At 38.5% G+C, this 20,999-nt stretch overlaps 1 protein-coding gene across 1 annotated transcript in view; it reads left to right on the top strand.

Annotated features, from left to right (window-relative positions):
- LOC105815353 overlaps window positions 1-13,016 on the top strand; it is a 134,690-nt gene extending 121,674 nt beyond the window's left edge. Inside the window, exon 3 of the mRNA XM_012650503.1 lies at window positions 12,843-13,016. Within this exon, the coding sequence (XP_012505957.1) occupies window positions 12,843-12,996 (154 nt within the window). The 3' untranslated portion in view covers window positions 12,997-13,016. The remainder of the gene's footprint in view (window positions 1-12,842) is intronic.
- The last annotated feature ends 7,983 nt before the right edge of the window (window positions 13,017-20,999 follow it).

Below are 20,999 nucleotides of genomic sequence, written 5' to 3'. Positions count from 1 at the left end.
GTCTGTAGGAAGTCCTATTTTGAACTTTAATAGAAAATAACTGTATTATAGCATGTTGTTTTTAATGGCGCAGGTCGTTTGAAAGCATCCTGAAATTCATTCTTAACTCTGAAAAAAAAATGAGTGATTATTTGAAAAAATTATAAGGCATCTGACATTCCAACACTGTTAGTCTGGGGAATATGACTCATTTATTTTCTTTAAGAACTTTGCCTAATCATTAATTAAGGCTTACTTACCAACACATCTGTTTGGCATTTCATTTTTCATGTGCTGTCACAATTAGAAAAGTGTTCCTTCTTGAAGCCTTAGAGATCTTCCAGCACTGTGCTTGTTGGTGCTCACTTCAGTTTTAGAATTAGCAAGAGTCCGGAAAGTGTTTGCTACAAAAGGTGTAATGTTGATAGGGTGAATATAAAAAAGTTAGATATCTAAGAAAATCTGCGGTAAATGGAATTTCACAATGTTTTGGGAGAAGCATAATTGGTAATCGATTTTCCGTACGTGTTTGATGTTTCTGGCTTTCCTAGGCCAATTCTCTTTTGTTCATTGTAATTTTATTATATCATGATACATTACTGGAATAAAAGTTAGCCTGCTCTACCTATTCATGTCATTCAATCCTTCACTTATTCAACTACTGTGCCCCCACTGGGTTTCAATGTTGGACCACAGACTTGGAATACAAGATGAAGAAAATATGGCCCCTGACTTCCAGGAACAAGTTCTTATTTGGACTCGGCAGAGCCCATAGGAATATTGTTGAGGCTTTGAAAATGCACGTCTTTAACATGCTAGTATCCCAGGTAAATAATTATGTTCATGCCAAGAATAAAGTCGCGGACAAGCTATCCCCTTGGCTATCCCTAGTGGACTGCTAATTCAGTGGACACTGTGGTGGTCACTGTTGGCTCCTTTGCCTTCTTCTGAAGCCAGCGGGTCTCCATGCAGTGTGGAGCTTACCTACTTCAAGGGCGGGTCGCTAAGGACCAGCATGCAAACAAATAAATGCTTTTCAATTCTCCACATTTCTTCAGTGGACCTCCCCCCTCCTCCATACCCTATTTTCTGCCCTCATACCTGAGAGCGAAAGGTTTAAACATACTTGCAGAGTGGAATAGTTTCAAAGAATATATTACATAGTAAATAGTTTTAATGAACTGAGGGTAACAGTAATACCATTTCACAGAAGAGATCCATCCTACTGCTGTTTAATTAAAATCTTTGTGCTGATGGAAAGTTCTCTCTCTGGTGTTTTCTTTAATGCATTCATGATGTATCTGTCTGGGCTCCCTTGCTAGAGATATCTTTCATTATAATCCACTTATCTAAGTTTGTAATTAAACATCTAAATGTAAAATTTCCAGTGGTAAATTGCCAGGATACCCACTGAACTTTTCTTCTTTCTTTGAGAGAAATCACTCTTTGAAAATTTTGATTTTGTGTTTCGGCCACTGTATCATTTTAAAAGTATTTATGTGTATATACACACTTTACTGGTGTGATATAGTAATGAAGATGAAGAGTGGTTTTTTTATTTAGTATCGTTAATTTTTGCCTGTTTCTGCAAAATGGGAGGTAGATAGTATTGATTGAGTGAATGTATTGAAATTTTTAAAGATAGGAAAATGGTAAATGAAATATACTTCGAGATAACTGCCTTCAGCCTTTGTTGGTCTATTTAAAACATGCAGACACACATACACACTATACACACACACACACAACCTTGAAGAAGTTAGTGGAAAGAATAATATAATCCGTTTTCCATTGGTCAAACATGTTCTTGCAACTTTCCTTGGAATTTATACAATAAAAAAAGAATCTGAAAATATCTTTTGCATTTCAACTTAATTTAGAGTGTTCTCTTTCAGATAGCATTCCATTTTTTTGGGAAGAAGAGATGACACAGAATGAAGGTAAATGCTATTGAATCTCCTGAATCTGAGCAACTTATTAATGGTCAATGTCTAGCCATAATAAATGAAAACTTATAAAAGATAATGGAAGAGACTGCTAAAAAATTTTATGAGCTAATAAACATGTTATTATTTTCATGTCAACTGTGGATATATTTTTCAATAAGTTTCTTTGCAACAGTAGATGCATAATTAATCAAGAGAATGCAAAGCTATATTTACAGTTTAACTGGGTAATTCTCCTGACATTAAATATTTAGAATCTTACATTGAAGAAAATATTAATGAGTAATTAAGTATTTTTTTTTTTTTAATTTCAAAGGTTAACAGCATTTGAGAAGAGGATGTTTTCTGGTTAACACATTCTGGTTATTCTGAATTCTTATAAAGCTCTTTAGATAACTGTTAAATATAAGCCCAATCGAAATCACCCTCCCTCTTTACATCATTTGTGTGTGTGTGTGTGTGTGTGTGTGTGTGTGTGTGTACATAAATTTGGCAAAAAGAGGTTATCTGATTCTTTCCTGCACCTTCAAGCAGAAAGGACTATAATCTAATATCATTAGGTATCTATTTTTTTTCTTAAAATGTCTACAGAAAGTGATTGCAACAATTTTATTGTTGTTTCTAGAAAGTAAGGTTTTCAAATGGGATGCATTTTCTTTTTATAATTGACCCAAGCTCCTCAAAACAGGAGATTATATAGGTTTTATTTTTTTCTTTAGTGATTGCTTTTTTTTCCCTTCTTTTTGATGGGGGGAGTCTCACTGTGTTGCTCATGCTGGTCACAAACTCCTGGGCTCAAACAATCCTTTTCTTTCAGCCTCTTTAGTAGCTGGGATTACAGGTGCATGCCTCCACACCCGGCTTTACGTTATGTTTTTTCATATTATTTCTACTGAACGATTTAACTTACATTTTTTACTACTTTTTATTAGGAGAGGCTCTGATTTTTAAAGTATAGACCATATAGAACTGTCTCTATTTTTCTGATCTTTTGGGGGTGGTGGAGTAGGATGTTTGTAACTTACTTATAAGAAGGAGAAATGTTTTGGTTATTTACCATACGGTGATATAAGCACTAAATTAACTTTACTAAGTGCAAAGCAGAGAATTTAGAGACTTAAACCAAGAGACATTTCTATAGTTATTATGGGCCTGTGCAAAACTTAATTTAAATGCTATTTAAGAGATAACCTACTGCTGTTCTCAATTTAAACAGTTTCTACTTTCCTGTAAACTGAATAAATTTTAGTGGCCATTAAAGTTAAAATGCCAAAAACACATTTTAGTTAATGTGTTTTTTTTTCCCCCCTAAATGCAAAGATTAGGAATCTGAAAACAACTTTTTTTTTTTTTTTTTGGATTCTGAATAACATTTAATGAAGAGACTATTTACAGAGGTGTGGGCAGGGTTGAGGGAACCCAGAAGGAATGGTGAGATGCCCAGGGATTAGCAACAGTGGGAAGCTCTCACGCCTAGGCCAGGGAGAGCTGGACCTGTGGAAGGGAAACGTGGAGTACCAGGCAGGGGTCACGAAGGAACACGGCCACCGCTTGTGCAACCCCATAAGGCAGAGAAGGGAGTTTAATGAATTTGGGAAGGTGATGCCAAAGGAGAATAACCAATACTCTTGTAAATTGGTTCTTTTTTTGGGAAAGGATTTTCTTTCATACTCAGGCAGCCTTAGTTTTTTTGGGGGGGATGTATGAGTTAACATTGTAGCCAGGCTTAGTTGGTGGTTTTGGAGTTCACAAATTCCATCCTTCCCTACAGTTCTTAACACAGGAATCTTGAAGTCCAAGCTGCTTTGCCGCTGAATGTGGTAGACGAGGGACTCCTTGGTTAGGTTTCCTAGGAGGCATGTCCACTGTATACTTGTCACTAAAAGTCAGACCATCCAAACCAAGTCAGGATGTTTTCGATTGTGTTCCTCTACTAAATTCAACACCTTCAGATTCTTATGGATCTTACAATAGCTGCTCTTTCCCCTTCAACAGAAAGTAGTGAAGAATGTAGAAACAGCACTGAATTGGGATTGGAAAGTCAGTCCCACTTCTGACCGGTGGAATGACCTTAACACAAGTCTTTTTTTTCTTTTTCTTTTTTTGCTGTGGCTAGTTTTCCTCATGTTATTTTTTTTTTCAAAATATTAAGGGGGTACAAATGTCTGAAAACAACTTTTACTGAAGCAGAGCAACAGTAGTGACAGTAGCTACCCTTGAATAATAACGCAAAGAAGGTGCTAGGATGAGAAGTAGGAAATCATACATTTTAGAAACCATTCTTTTTGAGTGAATTTTGTTTTCCTTGATTCCGTAATTTTATTCCTTTCCCACAAGAGCATATCACTTTGTATTTGGGAGCTGTTTTGTGCTTTAAAAAGTAAACAGTAAATTGTTCCTCTAAAACACTTGGAAATATGATTCTTTATAACATGGGCATCAGTACCTTCAGCTGTATCTTACATTGTAGCAGATATTAATAGTCTGAGTGTTGAATTAAAACCCCGTTACCTTCGTGTTTGGATCTACTACATATGTTCCAAGAGTTAGGATTTTAGAAATGATTTTTTAAATGTTTTGAAATAGTTTAATTTTTCAAGTTGATGGGCCTTTCTATCCATTTCCTCCCATTAAAAGTATGGTCCAACATCAAGAACACTTAACTAGAAAAAAAAATTTTTAAAGTTGACTCAATAATCCTTGCATTCGTTTAGCAAATCTTTATTGAACATCTGTTTTCCAGGTAATAGACGAGGTAGGTACTGGGCATGTCACAGTGAACAAGATAAAGCACTTAGCTGCTGCTAGAGGACGTGGAAATAAACAAATAAGCCAATAGATATAAACCGAATTGTCAGATATTGAGCCTTTGTAAGTGTCACAAACAACAAACGAACGTAAAGGGGACAGGGTGATCTCAACTGTGCTGAAGAGAGGGTCTGGGAAGGCCTTTGAGCAGGACGAAGTGGGGAAGCAAGCCAGGTGGACAGGAAGAACAGCAGTGCAAGGACCCCGAGAAGGTGCGTCCTTGAGGAACAAGACAGAGGCCAACATGTCTGGGGCAGAGGGGTGAATGGAGGGTGGTAAGAAAAGAGAAAGTAGAAGGGACAAAAATCCAACCAGCAGAGGTTTTTAGATTTTATTCTGTGATCAGAAGCCAGTAGGAAATTTTGAGGAGGAAAATATATTTTTTTTCTTCCTAAAGATTACTCTGAATTTTCTGCAGAGTGTGCATAGGAGACCAAGAGTAGAAGCAGGACACCCAGACAGGAGGCTGTTAGAGCAGCCCAGGTGAGAAATGATGTGGCTTGCACTAGAAAGGTCGTGGCTTGAAACCAGATAGCTTGTCAACCAGTTGTGCTGATGGATTGATTTTCAGATGTGACAGAGAGGATTTCACGATGACTGCTGGGCCTCTGGCCTGGTGAAGTGTGATGCCACTGTTAGGATGGGGACACTGAGGGGAGAACTGGCCTGTGGGCTCTGCAGGGGAATGGAGAGCTCTGTTCCATGTGTTACGTGCGGGTGCTGATCAGACACCACATGGAGATGTCCGGGGGTAAGTTGGATGTATGTGTTCTGGGGAGAGATCAGGGCTGGAGATAAGGGAATAGCTACAGAGAAACGCAGATCATAAAGTATGGTATTTGAAACTGTGGGACTACATAAGATCACCTGGAGAGTGAACAAAACTAGAAAAAAAAAAAAAAGAAAGAAGAAGGAGTCTGAAGACAGAGCCAGAGCTACACCAATCTGGAAGGTCAACATGAGAAGGGCATAGGAAATGGAGGCCAGTGAGAAATAAAACAAAATGACCAGAGGCGGATGTCTCCATCCCAAGTGAAGAAAGTGATGAAGAAGGAGAGAGCTGGGGAAGATTTGAGCAACAGCCAGGAACACTAGGGAGTAACGAGGAGATGATTTTCTGTGAGGTGATGACAAGGTGGGTCTGACATTGTACGAACGTGTCCATGATACCTTCAGAATCGGGGAGGGCTCGGCAACTGCAGAGAAGGAAGCTACATAAATATGTTCTTACTTTAGACTGTCATATGAACAGATTTGTTCTCACTGGGGGAGCTGAGGCAGTTTACCAGAATAATTACTATCTTTCTTTGGTAAGCTGCCTCAGATCCCCTAATGAGAACAAGCCCGTCCATGTAATTTACTTCTATGTAATTGCCATCATAAATGAAGCACCCCTTTCTTCATTGGAATGGCACTTATGAAAATTGACAAGAGATGCAGATACTGTATTTTTCTTTGAGCGATACTTGTATCACCTGAAGAAGCCAATATGGGGAATAAACCAACTTTGCCTTCATGGAAACAGGACCCTCGTGTTCAGGTTTGGCAGAGTGCTGGAGGAATGCTCGCTCACACAACTCACATAAACATGCACAGATGTTTATAAATAGACCCACTGCACCTAGTGGCATGGATACTGCAGGACTTAGAGTTGCCTTCTGCTCATAGAGCAGAAAGCACATAAACATGGCTTGAAAACAAAGTGGTTTATTTTTCTCACAAAACAGAAAGTCCAGAAGTTGGCAACCTAGACAGTTGCTGCAGCTCTGTGATGGTGTCTCTGAGTCTCAGGTTTCCTCTGTGTCCGCACACCCCATCCTTGGTGGGTGGCATTCACCCTCATGGTTTCAGATGTATCTGGCACCTCCAGCTATTACATCTGTGCCAATGAGGTCAATGGCAAGAGGTCATACTTTCTTTTTTGGGATTTTATATTTTTATTGGATAAGGGAGATTTCCACACCCCTGACACTTCTGCTTACAAATTATTGGCCAGAACCATGTCATATGGCTGCTCAAGCTACAAGGGGATCTGGAACTGTGATTCTTGTTTCTTTTTTAAAAAATCAGGGCATGTGGACATCATAAAAAATAGCATTTCTAGAAGAAAGGGAGAATCTAGCAATGTCTTCGCTACCAAGTTGTAGTTTTGAAGGTTTCACAAAACCTATTTCAAGCCCTCTGTCTGTCTGTTGAGTCCTGTGACAAGTTTGTTAAGAGGTCGGTAAAATATTTGCGAGGACTTCTTGAACAGTTTTCTGTCAGTTCATTACATGATGCAAAGCTATTGCAATTATTAATACATCAAACCAAAAACCATGTGAATGTATATTATTATGTTACGTGTTCATGCACCATGTGCTGACATTTGACACAATTTAGAATTCTTCAGTTACCTGCAGAAAAGGTAATGCTGGGGTCTGCAGAGGGAGGCGTGTAGTGGAACAGGCTGGTGATTGAAAGGCCTGGTAAAGTTATGAAACTTTGTGTGATTGCGAGGCCAGAGGTCACTCTCTCATAAAATAGAGATGATAATACCTGTTTTCTCCTTCACAGGGTCGGTGTGAATCTTTAATGTGGCTTTTGGTACAGAGAGCTTTTAGCTCTTCAGAAATATGGCACAAAGTCACAAGATTGGGAGGTTGAAAAATCATCTTCCATTGCTTGCCGCAGGGCAGGGTTGCATTCCAACAGTTCCTTAAATATTGCTGGAGTAGGATTTTTCTGAGTTTTGGGAGAAAAATGACAAGAGTAACAATGACAACCCTTTAGTGAACTCTCAGGATACACTGGCAGGCACTCATCTATACAGTTCCCACCCATTAGTTTGTTCCACCCTTAGTCCCTAAGGGTTATTGAATGACTGTCCTCTTCGTTTTGTGGATGAGGACTCGCAGGCTTGGAAGTCAGTGACCTGCCAAGGTTCACGGAGTGCTGTAGTAAGCAGATGGGCTTGTGGCATCACGACTGTTTTGTGACCCAGCTTTGACACTTGCTGAGGTGACGTTGGAATAATGGTTTAACATCCTTAGTGATCAGTCTCCTTTACATCTGAAAACTGGGAATAATTGCTCATTGTGAGGATTAAGTGAAATGATACGATATAATTGCTTTGTACAAGATGCTGAGAGAACCCACATAGGATTGTAAAGAATCCACACTTCCCAGGATATGAAAAACTGCTTGTGTTGATTGAGTTACAATGCTCATCTCTCTTGTTTCAGAGAAAGACCACTGAGGTCACTTGCAGACAACTTACTACCTTTGTGACCTCAGCTTGTCACTGAATGCTCCATACCTCAGTTTCCTCATCTTTAAAGTGGGGCATGATATGAACAACTACTTTATAGGGCTGCGATGAGCGTTAAATGAAGTACTTGTCAATATCTCATGTGTAATAGCGTATGGTAAACGTATTAAGGAAGATGAAACAGAAGGCAGACTGTTGCAATCAGACATTAGCCCATTGACCGCCGGTCGTTACTGAGCCATCCTCTCTGTATGGTTACCGTGAGATGGCACTATGAGGACATGCGTCATCACGGTTGCCTTTTCTCCCACCCATTGCTGTTCCTTCAGGCTGAAAGCAAATTGGAACGATTTTTATTTTATTTTTTAAGTTTTGTACCTTTTAAATATTCAAGGGCTTCAACAAGAATGCATTTAAGAGAAAATGAAATGCATATGAAGTGTAAGGCACATTTTTCATAGTTTGAATGGCCTTTCAATGATTAGAAAACTGAGGCTAAACGGAGAAACTGTGTTTTTTATTTCTCTCAGTATTCATCAGTTTAGAGCTCACCTTGCAAATACATTTTGGATGCTAAGATATATAGTAAATAAGAGGATTTGGAAACTCAACGACCTTCATGATATAAATTATTCATGCCATCGTGGGTAGCACATGTCGCCTGCATAATATATTTTTTATCATAGTTACAGCACTTTTCATTTGTGTTATACAAACAGAGGAGTGGAATCTCTAATTGTTTCTTGTCCTCTCATTTTGTTTATAATGAACTCTTGGGTGGCTTCCCAAGTTACAGATACAAGAATGACTCCTAGTATCTCACAAGGAATAATTTAGTGAGTTTTCGGCATTTGGGGGAAAGAGAGGCAGCATGTAGGGGAGAAAGACAAACCTGTGTTCAGATTCCATCTTGCACTTTTCATTAACTCATCAGAGAGTCTCATTTTATTTACTGAGTAAAGTGTGCAGTGTGACTGATAGTAGAAGCTCCATCAAAGCCAGTTTCCTATTCTCTGCCCTCAAATTTCTTGGAAAAAGGGAAATAATGAGTTATAGGGTTATAGGTAATGCAAATACCAAAAATGTGTAGGTTTGTTTTTTTTAGGAGTAAGATTGCTAGGGCATCCTAAATTGAGATGCTTTTGATCATTCTCTAAGGTCTGTATTCCAGATTGTTTTTGATCAAGATCAGTCTTAGGTTTCTTATTGGCTCTTTGCCTTGTTAGTTAGTGATAGCCACGAGGTATGGTGACCCCAGGAGTCCAGTAGATTCTCCAAGCCATTCTGAGTGTTGGATCCTAGCTTAGGTAAGCACAGAAGGAAACCTAAAGGCATGAGGTCATTTTACAGAGTCAATAGAGGGCTTTAGATGCTGAGCACGCCTTATAGGAGCCCAGGCTCATAGGAACCTGTGCTAAGAAAATATTAGTGTGGTTATTTATTGTTGTTGCAATTAAGATCCAAAAATTGATGCAAAATTAAAAGTATTTATATATGAACTCTTGGCTAATCATTCTGCCTCATGTATGGTCTCTTTGGAACTCATAATCTCCTTAGATTTCTTTTTGGCTTCCCACCTACAGCCATTCGGAGTAGAGCAAATACACTTTTGATGTTCTTTTTCTTTCTACATTTCAATGACTTGAACATGTTTTTAGATATGCTGCATGCCTGTCTCCCACTAGTGGGGTCATCTCCTGCATCCTCATAATTTTGTGTCATGCAAAAGAGTGGTCTCAGTAGAGAACTGGTCCTGCTAGCTATTACCTTACTAACTTCAGAAATAATAGCTTAGGATCAACTACCCTAAAACTTGATCATGATTTTATCAAAAGCCTTCTAACACAGCATTGACTTAGACCCATTGTTATTCAGAAGGTAGGCTTATTTGCTTTCCAAGGAGTATATTTTCCAACTAATTTGCTTTGCAGGAAGTTATTTCGCTTTGAAGGAACTTTCACCAGGAAGTTATATTGTTTTATGAGGACAATATTTAGATATTTTTCAACTGCCTTAATGGAATAATTGATGATAATGTCTTCTGTAAAATGTACAGACTAAAGACTTTGTATCAAATCTATAATGCAGAACTAATCACCCATTTATATGTGTGTGTGTGTATGTATGTGTGTGTGTGTGTGTAGAAAATAATAGCCTGACATCAGTCCCCCTTTCAGCAGAAGCGTAGTGACCATCCATTGAGAGAAATAACTGAGGCAGACTTTGAAGTATCATGATACAAATCTTAGTCCATTTCTTATTGTGTTATATCATAAAGCATGTAAACTTACCATTGTCAATGTGAAATATCCATAGTTTAATGTATGTGTGTACAGAAGTGTCTCATTTAACGGGCCCTAATTCACATCATAAGCAGATACCAACATCCATGGGAGCGTGTGAGTGGGAGCTGAGATTCCAGGCCTTCTGGCTAGAAGAGGGTCCCCTTCCTACATAAACCTCCACCTGAACCAGTGGCCTTGTACACTCAGCGGAGTAGTCACTGACTGGTAAACACATACGCTGGTCGCTGCAGTCTGTCCCCTAGCACCCTGCATGTTGGAGCTCTTCTGCAGCTCTCACTCTGACTGTGGCACCACCTCCTTACCTGGAGAGTGGGAGGGAGGGTGCAGAGTGTGCTTCTTGCTGGGGATGTGTGTGTGAATCTCCACACATGCAGATGGGCTAGAGTGGGCCCGTATGTATACACGGCGGGGGCTGCTGTCCAGCGGGGCTCTGGAAAAGGACTCATGGCCAGAACAATTCGGGTTCTGTAATAGTATACTAACTTAAAAATATTTTTACTTGAGGAGGGGCTACCTCTATCTGCTTTACACAAAAATACCTTATGAGCTAGTAATGGCCTTAGAATAAACTATAATTTAGTATCCATGTTGTCCAACCTTTAGCAAAAGCATAGTTGTGATAAATCATATACTTGGATGGTTGCTCCAAGGAAATGTGCCCAGTTCAGTTCTCTAGGCCAGAGGTTTTATAATTGTGTGTAGTAATGCCCCAAGGGTTCCACGGGCCGCTCTTGGAGAGAAACACTCAAGCAATTTGAGCCTTACCCTATTTCAGCTGGAGCATTCCACTATTAGTCTTCTCACTATTGGTATGCAATGTAGAAATCTGAAGAAAAATTTTTGATTGATTTTCAAAGTATTTTCTCCATCCTTGGATTAAGGCAGGCCATGGGAGAGCTATGTATGAAACTTCATTGCTTGAGTCCTTGTAGAATAACTTTTACTGATTTGTACTTTGCCACCGTACCCTTGGAGTGTTCTAGAAGTGCCATGAGACTCTGCTGTTGACAATTTGCAGTTGTCTGTTTTATTTTATGAAGTAACGTGTTCATTGCTCAGCCCATCATCTGTATTTATGAGGACTCCTGGGGTAAATTCCGTCAGTGCTTGGGAGCAGGGCAACAGCTTCTCCTCGAAAGGTGAAAAAAAAAGAAGGTCTAATTTAATCTTATCTACATGGGGATCACAAGTAGCTATTTCTTTTCTTTGGCCATTAGGAAGCTCATAATCAGATTTACCATCCACCTTTAGCAATTTTGTGGGTATATATTTAGGGGCAATAACTTCTACCCTTCAGATCCTTTTCGCTGTTCGATCTTTTTACCCCCCTGTAACTATATCTTTTTATATTTTTTTCATAATACATGCATTGTAATGAGTTATTTCAGATCTCCTTCACTACAGGTAGAATTTTCTTATTATCTTTTGGGAAACTGTACCTGCATATCTGGTAGGCACACCAGACTTAAAATTTGTTATAAAGTAAATTCTTTTTGTCTTCCTTTTCAAACATGCCTCTCTCCCTGTTTCCCATCATTGATAAAGGGGTCCCATCAGTTCAGGCATTTGAGCTTGCAGTCTTGATGTCTTTTTTCATCTTCTTCCCTTATATAGCAAATCCAGCTGGTAACCAAATCTTTTTAATCCAGCCTCTGCACCACTCTCAAATCTCCCCTGATCCTTTCAGTCACCAGTACTTGCCTAGACAACTATTTCGCTGGTTTCCTAACTGGCCTCAATTTCTCTAGCGTCATCCGTTAGTAATCCATTATGCACACTGATGCCAGTTATTTAAGTCTTTTTCTCATCTGTGATTCTTATTGTTACTATTTACAGTGAAGCATTGACATAAGAAGCTCAAATCCCCTATATGACATTCGAAGCTCTATGAAGCTCATAATTTAGCCCACAGCCTATGTATTCAATCTCATCTCCATCCATTCCTCCCTCCCCTTTCTGTCCTTCACAGCAATCACCAGTCCCCAAACACAAAATGCATTTCAATGCCTTGTTGGTCTCTCTGCCTGAAATGCCCTTCCTGACTCCTTCCAGTCCATATATTTCCCTAAGGCTCTTCTCCAGTATTTTCCTGTGTGAGGTTCTCCTCTCTTTTTTCTTAGCACAAAGGAACTAATTGCCTTGTCCTCAATCTTTCCTTCCCACTTTCTTAATACCACTATTAGAGCATTCCTTGCCCTATTTTGGACTTTGTTATGTGTGTGTATCTCTTTCCTCAAATCATAAGCTCCTCAAGGAATTTGGCTGAGTAGAAGGGAGGCAATATGCCAGGCATCTGCCAACTCTGCTTTTAAAAATAAGAGTAAACTGACTGAGGGACTTTGGCGTCTGTAGAACTGACGATGCCTTCAATGGGTAAGAACTGAAAATGTGGCTAATTAACTGCTGACCTGCAAATGTTAAAATTATATGTACTATCTTCACGGTAATGGAAAGTTGGTAATACCATCACAAAAACGGTTCTAGCAGTCAAAGTGAGTTTTTATCATTTTTGTACAGAAGAAACTTTCCTGATTTTCTTTTCTTTTCTTTTAGGTGTAGGCAAGTTAAAAGGCTGAAAAATCTGAAGAATGTTTCCAAAGAGTCCTCTGGCTGTCACTTGCTGGGTATGGAGGAGCATGAGGAAGCTATGTCTATTGCTGTCTCTTTTGCTGCCCCATGCAGCTCATTTGGAAGGCAAAAAGGATAATCAGTTCACCTGGAAACCAGGTAGGAATGCCCTGGCTGTTCCTTTGTCCCATTTTCATTAGTGAGAATATTCTTTCCCTCCTTGTTCTTCTTATTTGTGGAGTAGTGGGAACATCGAGAGAGGAAAAATAGACTGTCTTCATTATGCAGCATACATGTGATTTTTACTCTTGCATAATTGTCTCTCCCATCCGTGATGCTTGTTATCCTCTTGAATTTTCATGTTGTTGTCAATTAAAGTTATGATTTCCATAGTTACATCTACTTGTCCTTTGTCAAATATTTCACCACTGTGCAGCACACTTGTAGCAAAAGTGACATCTGAATTTAACTTGTATCCTCATGCTAAGGATGCTGTGGACCAGTTTTATATGTGTCTTTCTTTCATGGTTCAAAATACTTTGCTATATGCAGCATAGATCTTGTATATCTAGGTTTGGGAACATGAAAAATTATCCTAACCACTTTGCTCATTAGTTGTGACTATGAAGTTGCCTTAATGTATTTTGAGACCCTTAGTTACCTCATATGCGATCCTTTATGTATATGAGTAATTTGAGTTGAGGTTTGGCGGCTTATACATAACGTACGTTCTTCTCTAAATACTTCCTTAATTCAGCTGTGGAAAAGATCTGCTAAATTTACTTTCAAAGCCCAATAATTTATTAACTGAAATTATGAACCCTGAACATCTTGACTCTTTGTATCACTGATGCTTTTCTTTGCTCTGGATTTTAATTTTCTTAAAGTTTCAGAATCAGATCATTTAAAATATTTATTACTGTTTCAAGAGTCTTTTCTTGCAAATACAGATAACTTACACACTTAATATCTTGGACTTGGAAAAATGTGATGTTGTAGAAGATCTATGGTCCTCAAAGAGTTTTCATTTTGGTCTCATCATCTGTAAATTAAATAGACTGCAAACGTATTGTGTCACCATGGAAATATGTACAAAAGTGATATTTGTAATATTTAAATGACTTTGCAAAAATGAAAGTGAATTATGCTCTAAAGTATATTAAGTGAAAAAACCCAGCACCATTAGAGATACAGTCTGGAGAAAATTTAATTGCATTAAAGCCCCTATAAATTAATTTAATTGTGAGCTCAAATATCACATTAGGGATTTGCATTTTTTTCTCACAGTAGTTTTAAGAAGCTTTGGAAATAGTCCTAAAAGTGAATGTTTCATTTCTGTGGTGACGTTATTTTGTTTTAATCACAAAACATTTTATCAAGTCAAAATAAGCACATTTTTGTGACTCATGCCTAAAGTTCCCCCTCAAAATGCAATTAAAATGGTAAGTAGCAAATTTGAAACATGAGTGAGATGTGTTAAGAAAATGGGCTTATTTTGAAGTAAATTTAAAAATAAGAATGCTTTTCTAAAAATAGGTCATTGGGACAAGATGGTCAGAACCAACTCTGCAATGGTAGAAGTGAGAATCCTTTTCATCATGTATATCACATGGTTTAACATGAGCATTAAGTCACTATTGTCATTTCCTCTGGTATTCGTTGCTTCTTTCCCTCCTTACAGTGCCTTTGAAAAGGTAATAATATTATAGAATTTCTTTTGCTCTTTTGGGTAGAAGCCTAATAGTGCTATTGCTGGGTCGAATGATATTTCTATTTTTAGCTCTTTGAGGTATCTCCAAATTCTTTTCCATAGAGGTTGCATTAATTTGCAGTACCACCAATAGTGTAAGAGTGTTCCTGTCTCTCCACATAGTCACCAGCATTTGTTGTTTTGGGATTTTTTGATAGAGGTCAATCTCACTGGGGTTAGGTGATATCTCATTGTGGTTTTGATTTGCATTTCTCTAATGATTGGAGATGTTGAGCATTTTTTTCTATGTTTGCTGGCCATTATTCTGTCTTCTTTTGAAAAGTTTCTGTTCATTTTCTTTGCCCATTTTTTGATGGGGTTGTTTGATTTTTTTCTTGTTGATTTCTTTAAGTTCTAGATAGATTCTTGTTATCAGCCCTTTATCGGATGTGTAGAGACCAAATATTTTCTCCCATTCTGTAGGCTATTTGCTCTAATGATAGTTTCCTTGTCTGTGCAAAAGCTTTTTAATTTTGTCAGATCCCATTTATTTATTTTTGTTGCTGCTGTGATTGCTTTGGGGGTCTTCTTCTAAAGTTCTTTGCCTAGGTCAATGTCTGAAAGGGTCTTCCCAACATCTTCTTCTAGAATTCTTAAGGTTTCATGCTTTAGGTTTAAGTCTGTTACCCATCTTGAATTGATTTTTGTGAAAGGTGAGAGGTAGGGATCCAGTTTCAATCTTCTGCATGTAGCTATCCAGTTTCCCCAGCACCATTTATTGAAAAGAGATTCTTTTCTTTTTATTTTTTTAATTTATTTTTTTTTATTTCAGCATATTATGGGGGTACAGATGTTTAGGTTATGTATGTTTCCCCCCCCCGCCAAGTCCGAGCTTCAGGCGTGTCAGGATGGCCGAGTGGTCTAAGGCACCAGACTCAAGTTCTACTTCCTCTTTTCCCCAGTGTATATTTTTGTCTGCTTTATCCACACCAGAATGTTTGTGGCAGAACAATTCACTATTGCAAGGATGTGGAAACAACCCAAGTGCCTGTCAGTTCATGAGTGGATTATTAAAATTTGGTATATGTACACAATGGAATATTACTCAATTATAAAAAACGATGGTGATCTAGCACCTCTTATATTTTCCTGGATAGATCTTGAGCTCATTATCCAAAGTGAGGAATCACAAGAACAGAAGAATAGGCTCCACATATACTTGCCGTCAAATTGGCACTGACTGATCAACACTGTGGTGCTCACACAGTAATAATATTCTCCAGGGATTAGGGGGTTGGGAGGGTAAACTCACAACTAATGGATGTGGTGAGCATTGTAGAGGGGAAGGGCATGCCTCTAATCCTCGCTTGGGTGAGGCAAAGTCATAAAGTGTAACCAAAATGTTTGTACCCTCGTAATATCCTGAAATAAAAATAAAAAAAAGAAAAGGTAATAATATACATTTTTCCCATTTAGTTTTGTTTTTAAACCACACTACTTGTATATGACTGATACTTTGAAAGTAGAAAAAAATTTAAAGGTACAAAATCAAAAGCAGAAGTCTAAATATATTTCACTTTCCAATCCCTTTTGTAGCCTTCAGAAATTTTCCTTGTACACGTAAGAACATCTTTATACATATTTGTGTGCATAGATCACACACAGTACACGTACATATACACATATAATTATGGTTATTAATTAGATTTTGCCAAGGAAGAAATGGCATATGCAAAGTAGGTCATTGAGAATTTAATAAAAAGACTATTTATGAAAGTGGGCAAATGGGAGCAGGGTTTAAGGACAGCAGCAAGGGACTGTGCCAGTGCCCCTGGGTGATATCAGTTGGGAGTCTCTACAGCTCCAAGGCCTGCAGGGCCCGGGAGAAAGACTGGTTCCTGGAACTGGAAAGACAACTTGATGCAGAGGGTGCCTGGTAGATGCAGTGACCTTTAGAGGGATACAACAGCCTGCAGTGAAAAATAGGAAAGGGGCCAGGGGAATGAAGGGCCCCACCCTACTTTCCTTCTGTCCTCAGGTCTCCTGCCAGGGCTCCCACTGGATAAATCCAACCCAAAGCCACAAGGCAAGGGAGCGCGTTGGTATATCAGTATAGCTGAACTTCCTGGGCAGGGAGCAGGGTGGAGAATGGTGGATCTGAAAATATTTAATTCATTCCTATATGCACGTATGTATACACACATGTTTCCCTCGAGGAATCATGCTCTGCACCCTTTTTTGCAGCTTGGTCTTATCATATAATGATGTCTTGATGAATATTACATTTTAGTGTGCATAGGTCAACTGCATCTTTTAATGATGGCGTAGTATTCTTTTGTACTTTTATTCAATAATTTATTTAACTAATCCCCCGTTGCTTTATCTTTTCTTCCCCTATTGCTTGGCATTTCAGTGGTTTCTAGTTTTTTTGCTATTATAAATAATGCTGACATGAATGTAACATTATTTTAAAGGTAAGCAACAGATCGATTTGAGGATCGTATCCCGTGAAGCAACTCTGGGCCATCATCTTCAAAGACAACGTCAACATCTTAGAATCTGTTTATTTATGGATGAGTTTATTACATTTTATTTTTTAACTGCATTGCAGTTGAAATGAGCTGTATTTTTAGAGTATGTTATTAAATCCAGTGATTCAGGTCCACCTTAATCTGGAATTTGAACAGATTTCCATGGAGACCCAGATAACTATACTTTATTTTAGAAACCTAGAAACCATTCTGTAGGTTTAGATTGTAGTGCCAATCACTGAAGCTCTTTTGCTGGTCTCTATTGTTTTACCCCCTGAATCAGTAAGTTAGATGTTTGCCAACCTCATCCAAAGTAGAAGCATTTCTAGGTGAGTCCTGGCATTGGAAAAACAATGGATTGAAGGATAGTAAGTGAATGACACATTAAGTTTCTAAGGATTTCTGTACAGAGGGAGTAGCTGGTGAGTTGTTGGCTGTGGGGTCATTGATCTGGCAAGGCTGTTGAATGCCTGTCATTGTGATGAGATCCTCTGGTCTATATTTAGGGTCAGGCAATCTGTCATCTGTGCCAAGAAAGAAGGACCTGCCAGCAAGGGTATGAGATAAGGAATGGTGTTTCTTGTTGTTCTAAGTTTAAATATGTGGCTATTCATGCCTGTCTGTTTTGTAGAGGTAACAGATCATGATCTCTGATACTACGGTAAGTAGTGTGAATCTCTTAAAAAATTCCTCAGTTTTGGTTTTAAGAGGTTCACTCATTCTAATAAGGCTTACTGAGTCCTTACTATGTGCCAGGCATGGTGGCAAGCCTGTGAGGTATATTGTTTGAGAATAAAGCAGACAAATCCTCTGTTCTCCTAGAGAGGCTAATAAAAATGAACAGTAGTTAAACAGAGAGTATGTTAGATGGTGGCCTGTGCTGGGGAGGAAAGATAAGGCCAGGAAGAGGGATATATATACACTGGTAGGGGGAGACTAAAAGTTTAAGTAGCTTGTTCATAGGATGCCTCACTGAGGAAGTGCATTTGAGTAAAGACCTGAAGAAAGGAAGGGCACCAGCCATGGGGATATTGAGATGAAGATCATACCAGGTTGGGGGAATAGGAAGGGCAAAGGCCCCAAGGCAGGAGTGTGTGGGGCGTGCTTGAGGGCCAGAGAGGGGGCCAGCATGTGGAGCAGAGTGAACATGGGAGGGAGATGGGAGGGAGGTCAGTGAGGCAACAGGGCTCACACCAGGTATGTCCTCATAGGTCAAAATGAGATTTTGGCATTTACTCCATGTGAGATGGGATACCACTGAAGCGTTTGGAGAGAGTAGTGACATGATCTGACTGTCTTTTCAACAAGATTTGAAGAGGACCCTTGTGGATGGCCAGTTGAGAAGAGCATAGCAGGGAGGCCAATTAGAAGGCTACTGCAAAAACGAAGAGGAGAGTGATGATGATAGCTTGAACCAAGGTCATGACAGTGAAGGTGGGGAGAAGGGGTTGAATTGTGGATGTAGTTAAGAGTGATTTTGCTCTGTAGTGGATATTTGGCAATGTCTGGAGACATTTCTCGTTGTCACACTAGGGGATACTACTGTCATCTGTTGGGTAGAAGCCAGGGATGCTGCTAAATATTCTAAAATGCTCAGGATAGCTCCCTACAACAAAGAAGTATCAATCTCACAAATGTCAGTAGTGCCCAGATTGAGAAACCCTGATGTAAGGTAAAGCCATCAGGATTTCCTGATGTGAGGTGGGAGGAAAGAGACACAAGGAGATGCTGACTTTGCCCTGAGCAGATGGACGAGGAGTTGCCATCATTTAAGATGGGCTGACTGTCAAGAAGCTGGGATGGAGGGAATGTTAGGAGCTCAGTATTGGTGATGCTAAATTTTCAATCCTGATAGGAATTCATGTGAAAGTGTTGATGGGGAAGTTGGATACATGGGATCTGAATTCAGGAGAGAGGTTTCTGCTAGAGATATAAATTTGGGAGCCACTACCAAGGAGGTAGAATTTAAATGTATTGCCTTAAAAATCAAGAGGTGGGCTTGAAATTTGTGATCCCGAATATGTAGAGGATAAAATTCTAATATACTTTCTTTTGGGAGCCAAAACGACATTTTAAAAAATTATTGTGGTGAACTACGCATAACATAAACTTTACCATTTTATCCATTTTAAAGGATGCAATTTAGTGATATTTAGTACATCACAGTGTGGTAGAGCCATTATCACTATCTAGTTCTGGAACTTGTTTAGCACCCTCAAGTTACATTTTGCAAAAGAGATTATAAAAAGACTGGAAAACAAATTTTGTTTTGAATAATAAGGTTGGAAAGAAAAAAAAAAACCTCCATATTTATTTCTTCGTAACAGGCCTTTTTAATAGCCTTAAGTCATCCTAAGAGATCCCTCTAGCATGGTAGAAAGAGCTAAAGTTTTGGACACAGGTAGACCTAAGTTCAAATCCTGCATGTCCAAGAGGAGAAAGTTATTTATCCCTATTTCTGAGCCTGTTTACTTATCTGAAAATAAGACTAATAATAAACCTGTTTTGAGAATTAAGTTACACAATATATTGAAATACCTAATGTGTAGGGGCTATTCAATAACTCTTAGCTATTATCTCTATCATTATTATATAATAATTTCATGTTTAAAATATTTATTTATGCTTTTATGTTATACAATTTTTATTTTTTTAGACAGAGTCTTGCTCTGTTGCTGGGGCTAGAGTGCAGTGGCATCATCAGAGCTCACTGCAACCCCCAACTCCTGGGCTCAAGCAATCCTGCTGCCTCAGCCTCCTCTCCTGGCTAATTTTTTCTATTTTTAGTGGAGATGGGGTCTTGCTCTTAGCAAAGCCGGTCAAACACCTGACCTCAAGTAATCCCCCTGCCTTGGCCTCCCAGAGTGCTAGGATCATAGGCATGAGTCACTGTGCCCGACCTCAATTTTTTTGTACTTTTCTTCCTTAGATGCACAAAAATGGGAAGATTGTTTGACAGCTATATGAACTTTATTAATAAATGGTTATAAATTATTTTACTGACTTTTTAGGTCGGTAACTTTTTTTCTGTATGCCAGACTCTTGGAAAGTTTTAATTTCAGTGGCTCCTGCTCAATGAATAGAAAGAGTGAGAATAATGATCTATGTTCTAAGAACTAAGCAGATAAGTTGGAATTAATCTTTCAGGAAAAAAGAGATTATGAAATTCGCATTGCATAAGGAATAAAGTATCTTACATATGTTAATATTTAATTGTAGCTTAAATAATAATGTTTCCAGTGTTGAAAGTATTTCAAGGAAAAATTGCATTATATTTATTATACATATATATTAAAGTTTAGGAATTTTAGAGAAAATGTTCCTAGGAAAGAGCTATTTTTTAAAATATGTGCTAGAAGTCCACAAACTAGGACTCTTCTGGGAATTTGATTATATTGAAATCATTTTAATTACTTCTATGGATATTAGTTTATCTAAGAGGCATGTGTGTAACATACTCTAAATAGTGTTAAATCTGTGGTATCAGAGAGTATAGACATTTATGGCATGGGGCTCGCTACTAAAAATTCTAATTATTTTTTCTTAGTGACCACAAGCACTAATTTTATAATGCTCCCAATAGGTCAGAAAAGCATCTGTATTACCTAAATAACACAAAATAAATTACTCTGCTATTATTTTTTCTAAATTGTACTAAAATGTAGGCTCCGTGAGGACAGGGTATTTTGCTGGTTTTATTCACTGATATATTCCAGTACCTAGGACATAAATAACTTTTGCATAATATTAATATATCCCCAGTTCATTAAGTAAAATGAGGGGTGCTGTCTTTGGGTGTGGGCATGTGTGTGTGTGTGTGTGTGTGTGTGTGCGCGCATACGTGTGTTTAGGGGGTTGAGAAGTGACAAGATGGAAAAGTATGACCCATGTTATTCTAGAGCTTGAAGTGTATGTTGAGAG

Source organism: Propithecus coquereli, unplaced genomic scaffold (genome assembly GCF_000956105.1).
Source record: "Propithecus coquereli isolate 6110/MARCELLA unplaced genomic scaffold, Pcoq_1.0 Scaffold33, whole genome shotgun sequence".
In the NCBI taxonomy this organism is placed as follows: Eukaryota; Metazoa; Chordata; class Mammalia; order Primates; family Indriidae; genus Propithecus; species Propithecus coquereli.
Note: the sequence above shows the minus strand (reverse complement) of the source record. Positions and strands in the feature narration are given on the sequence as shown.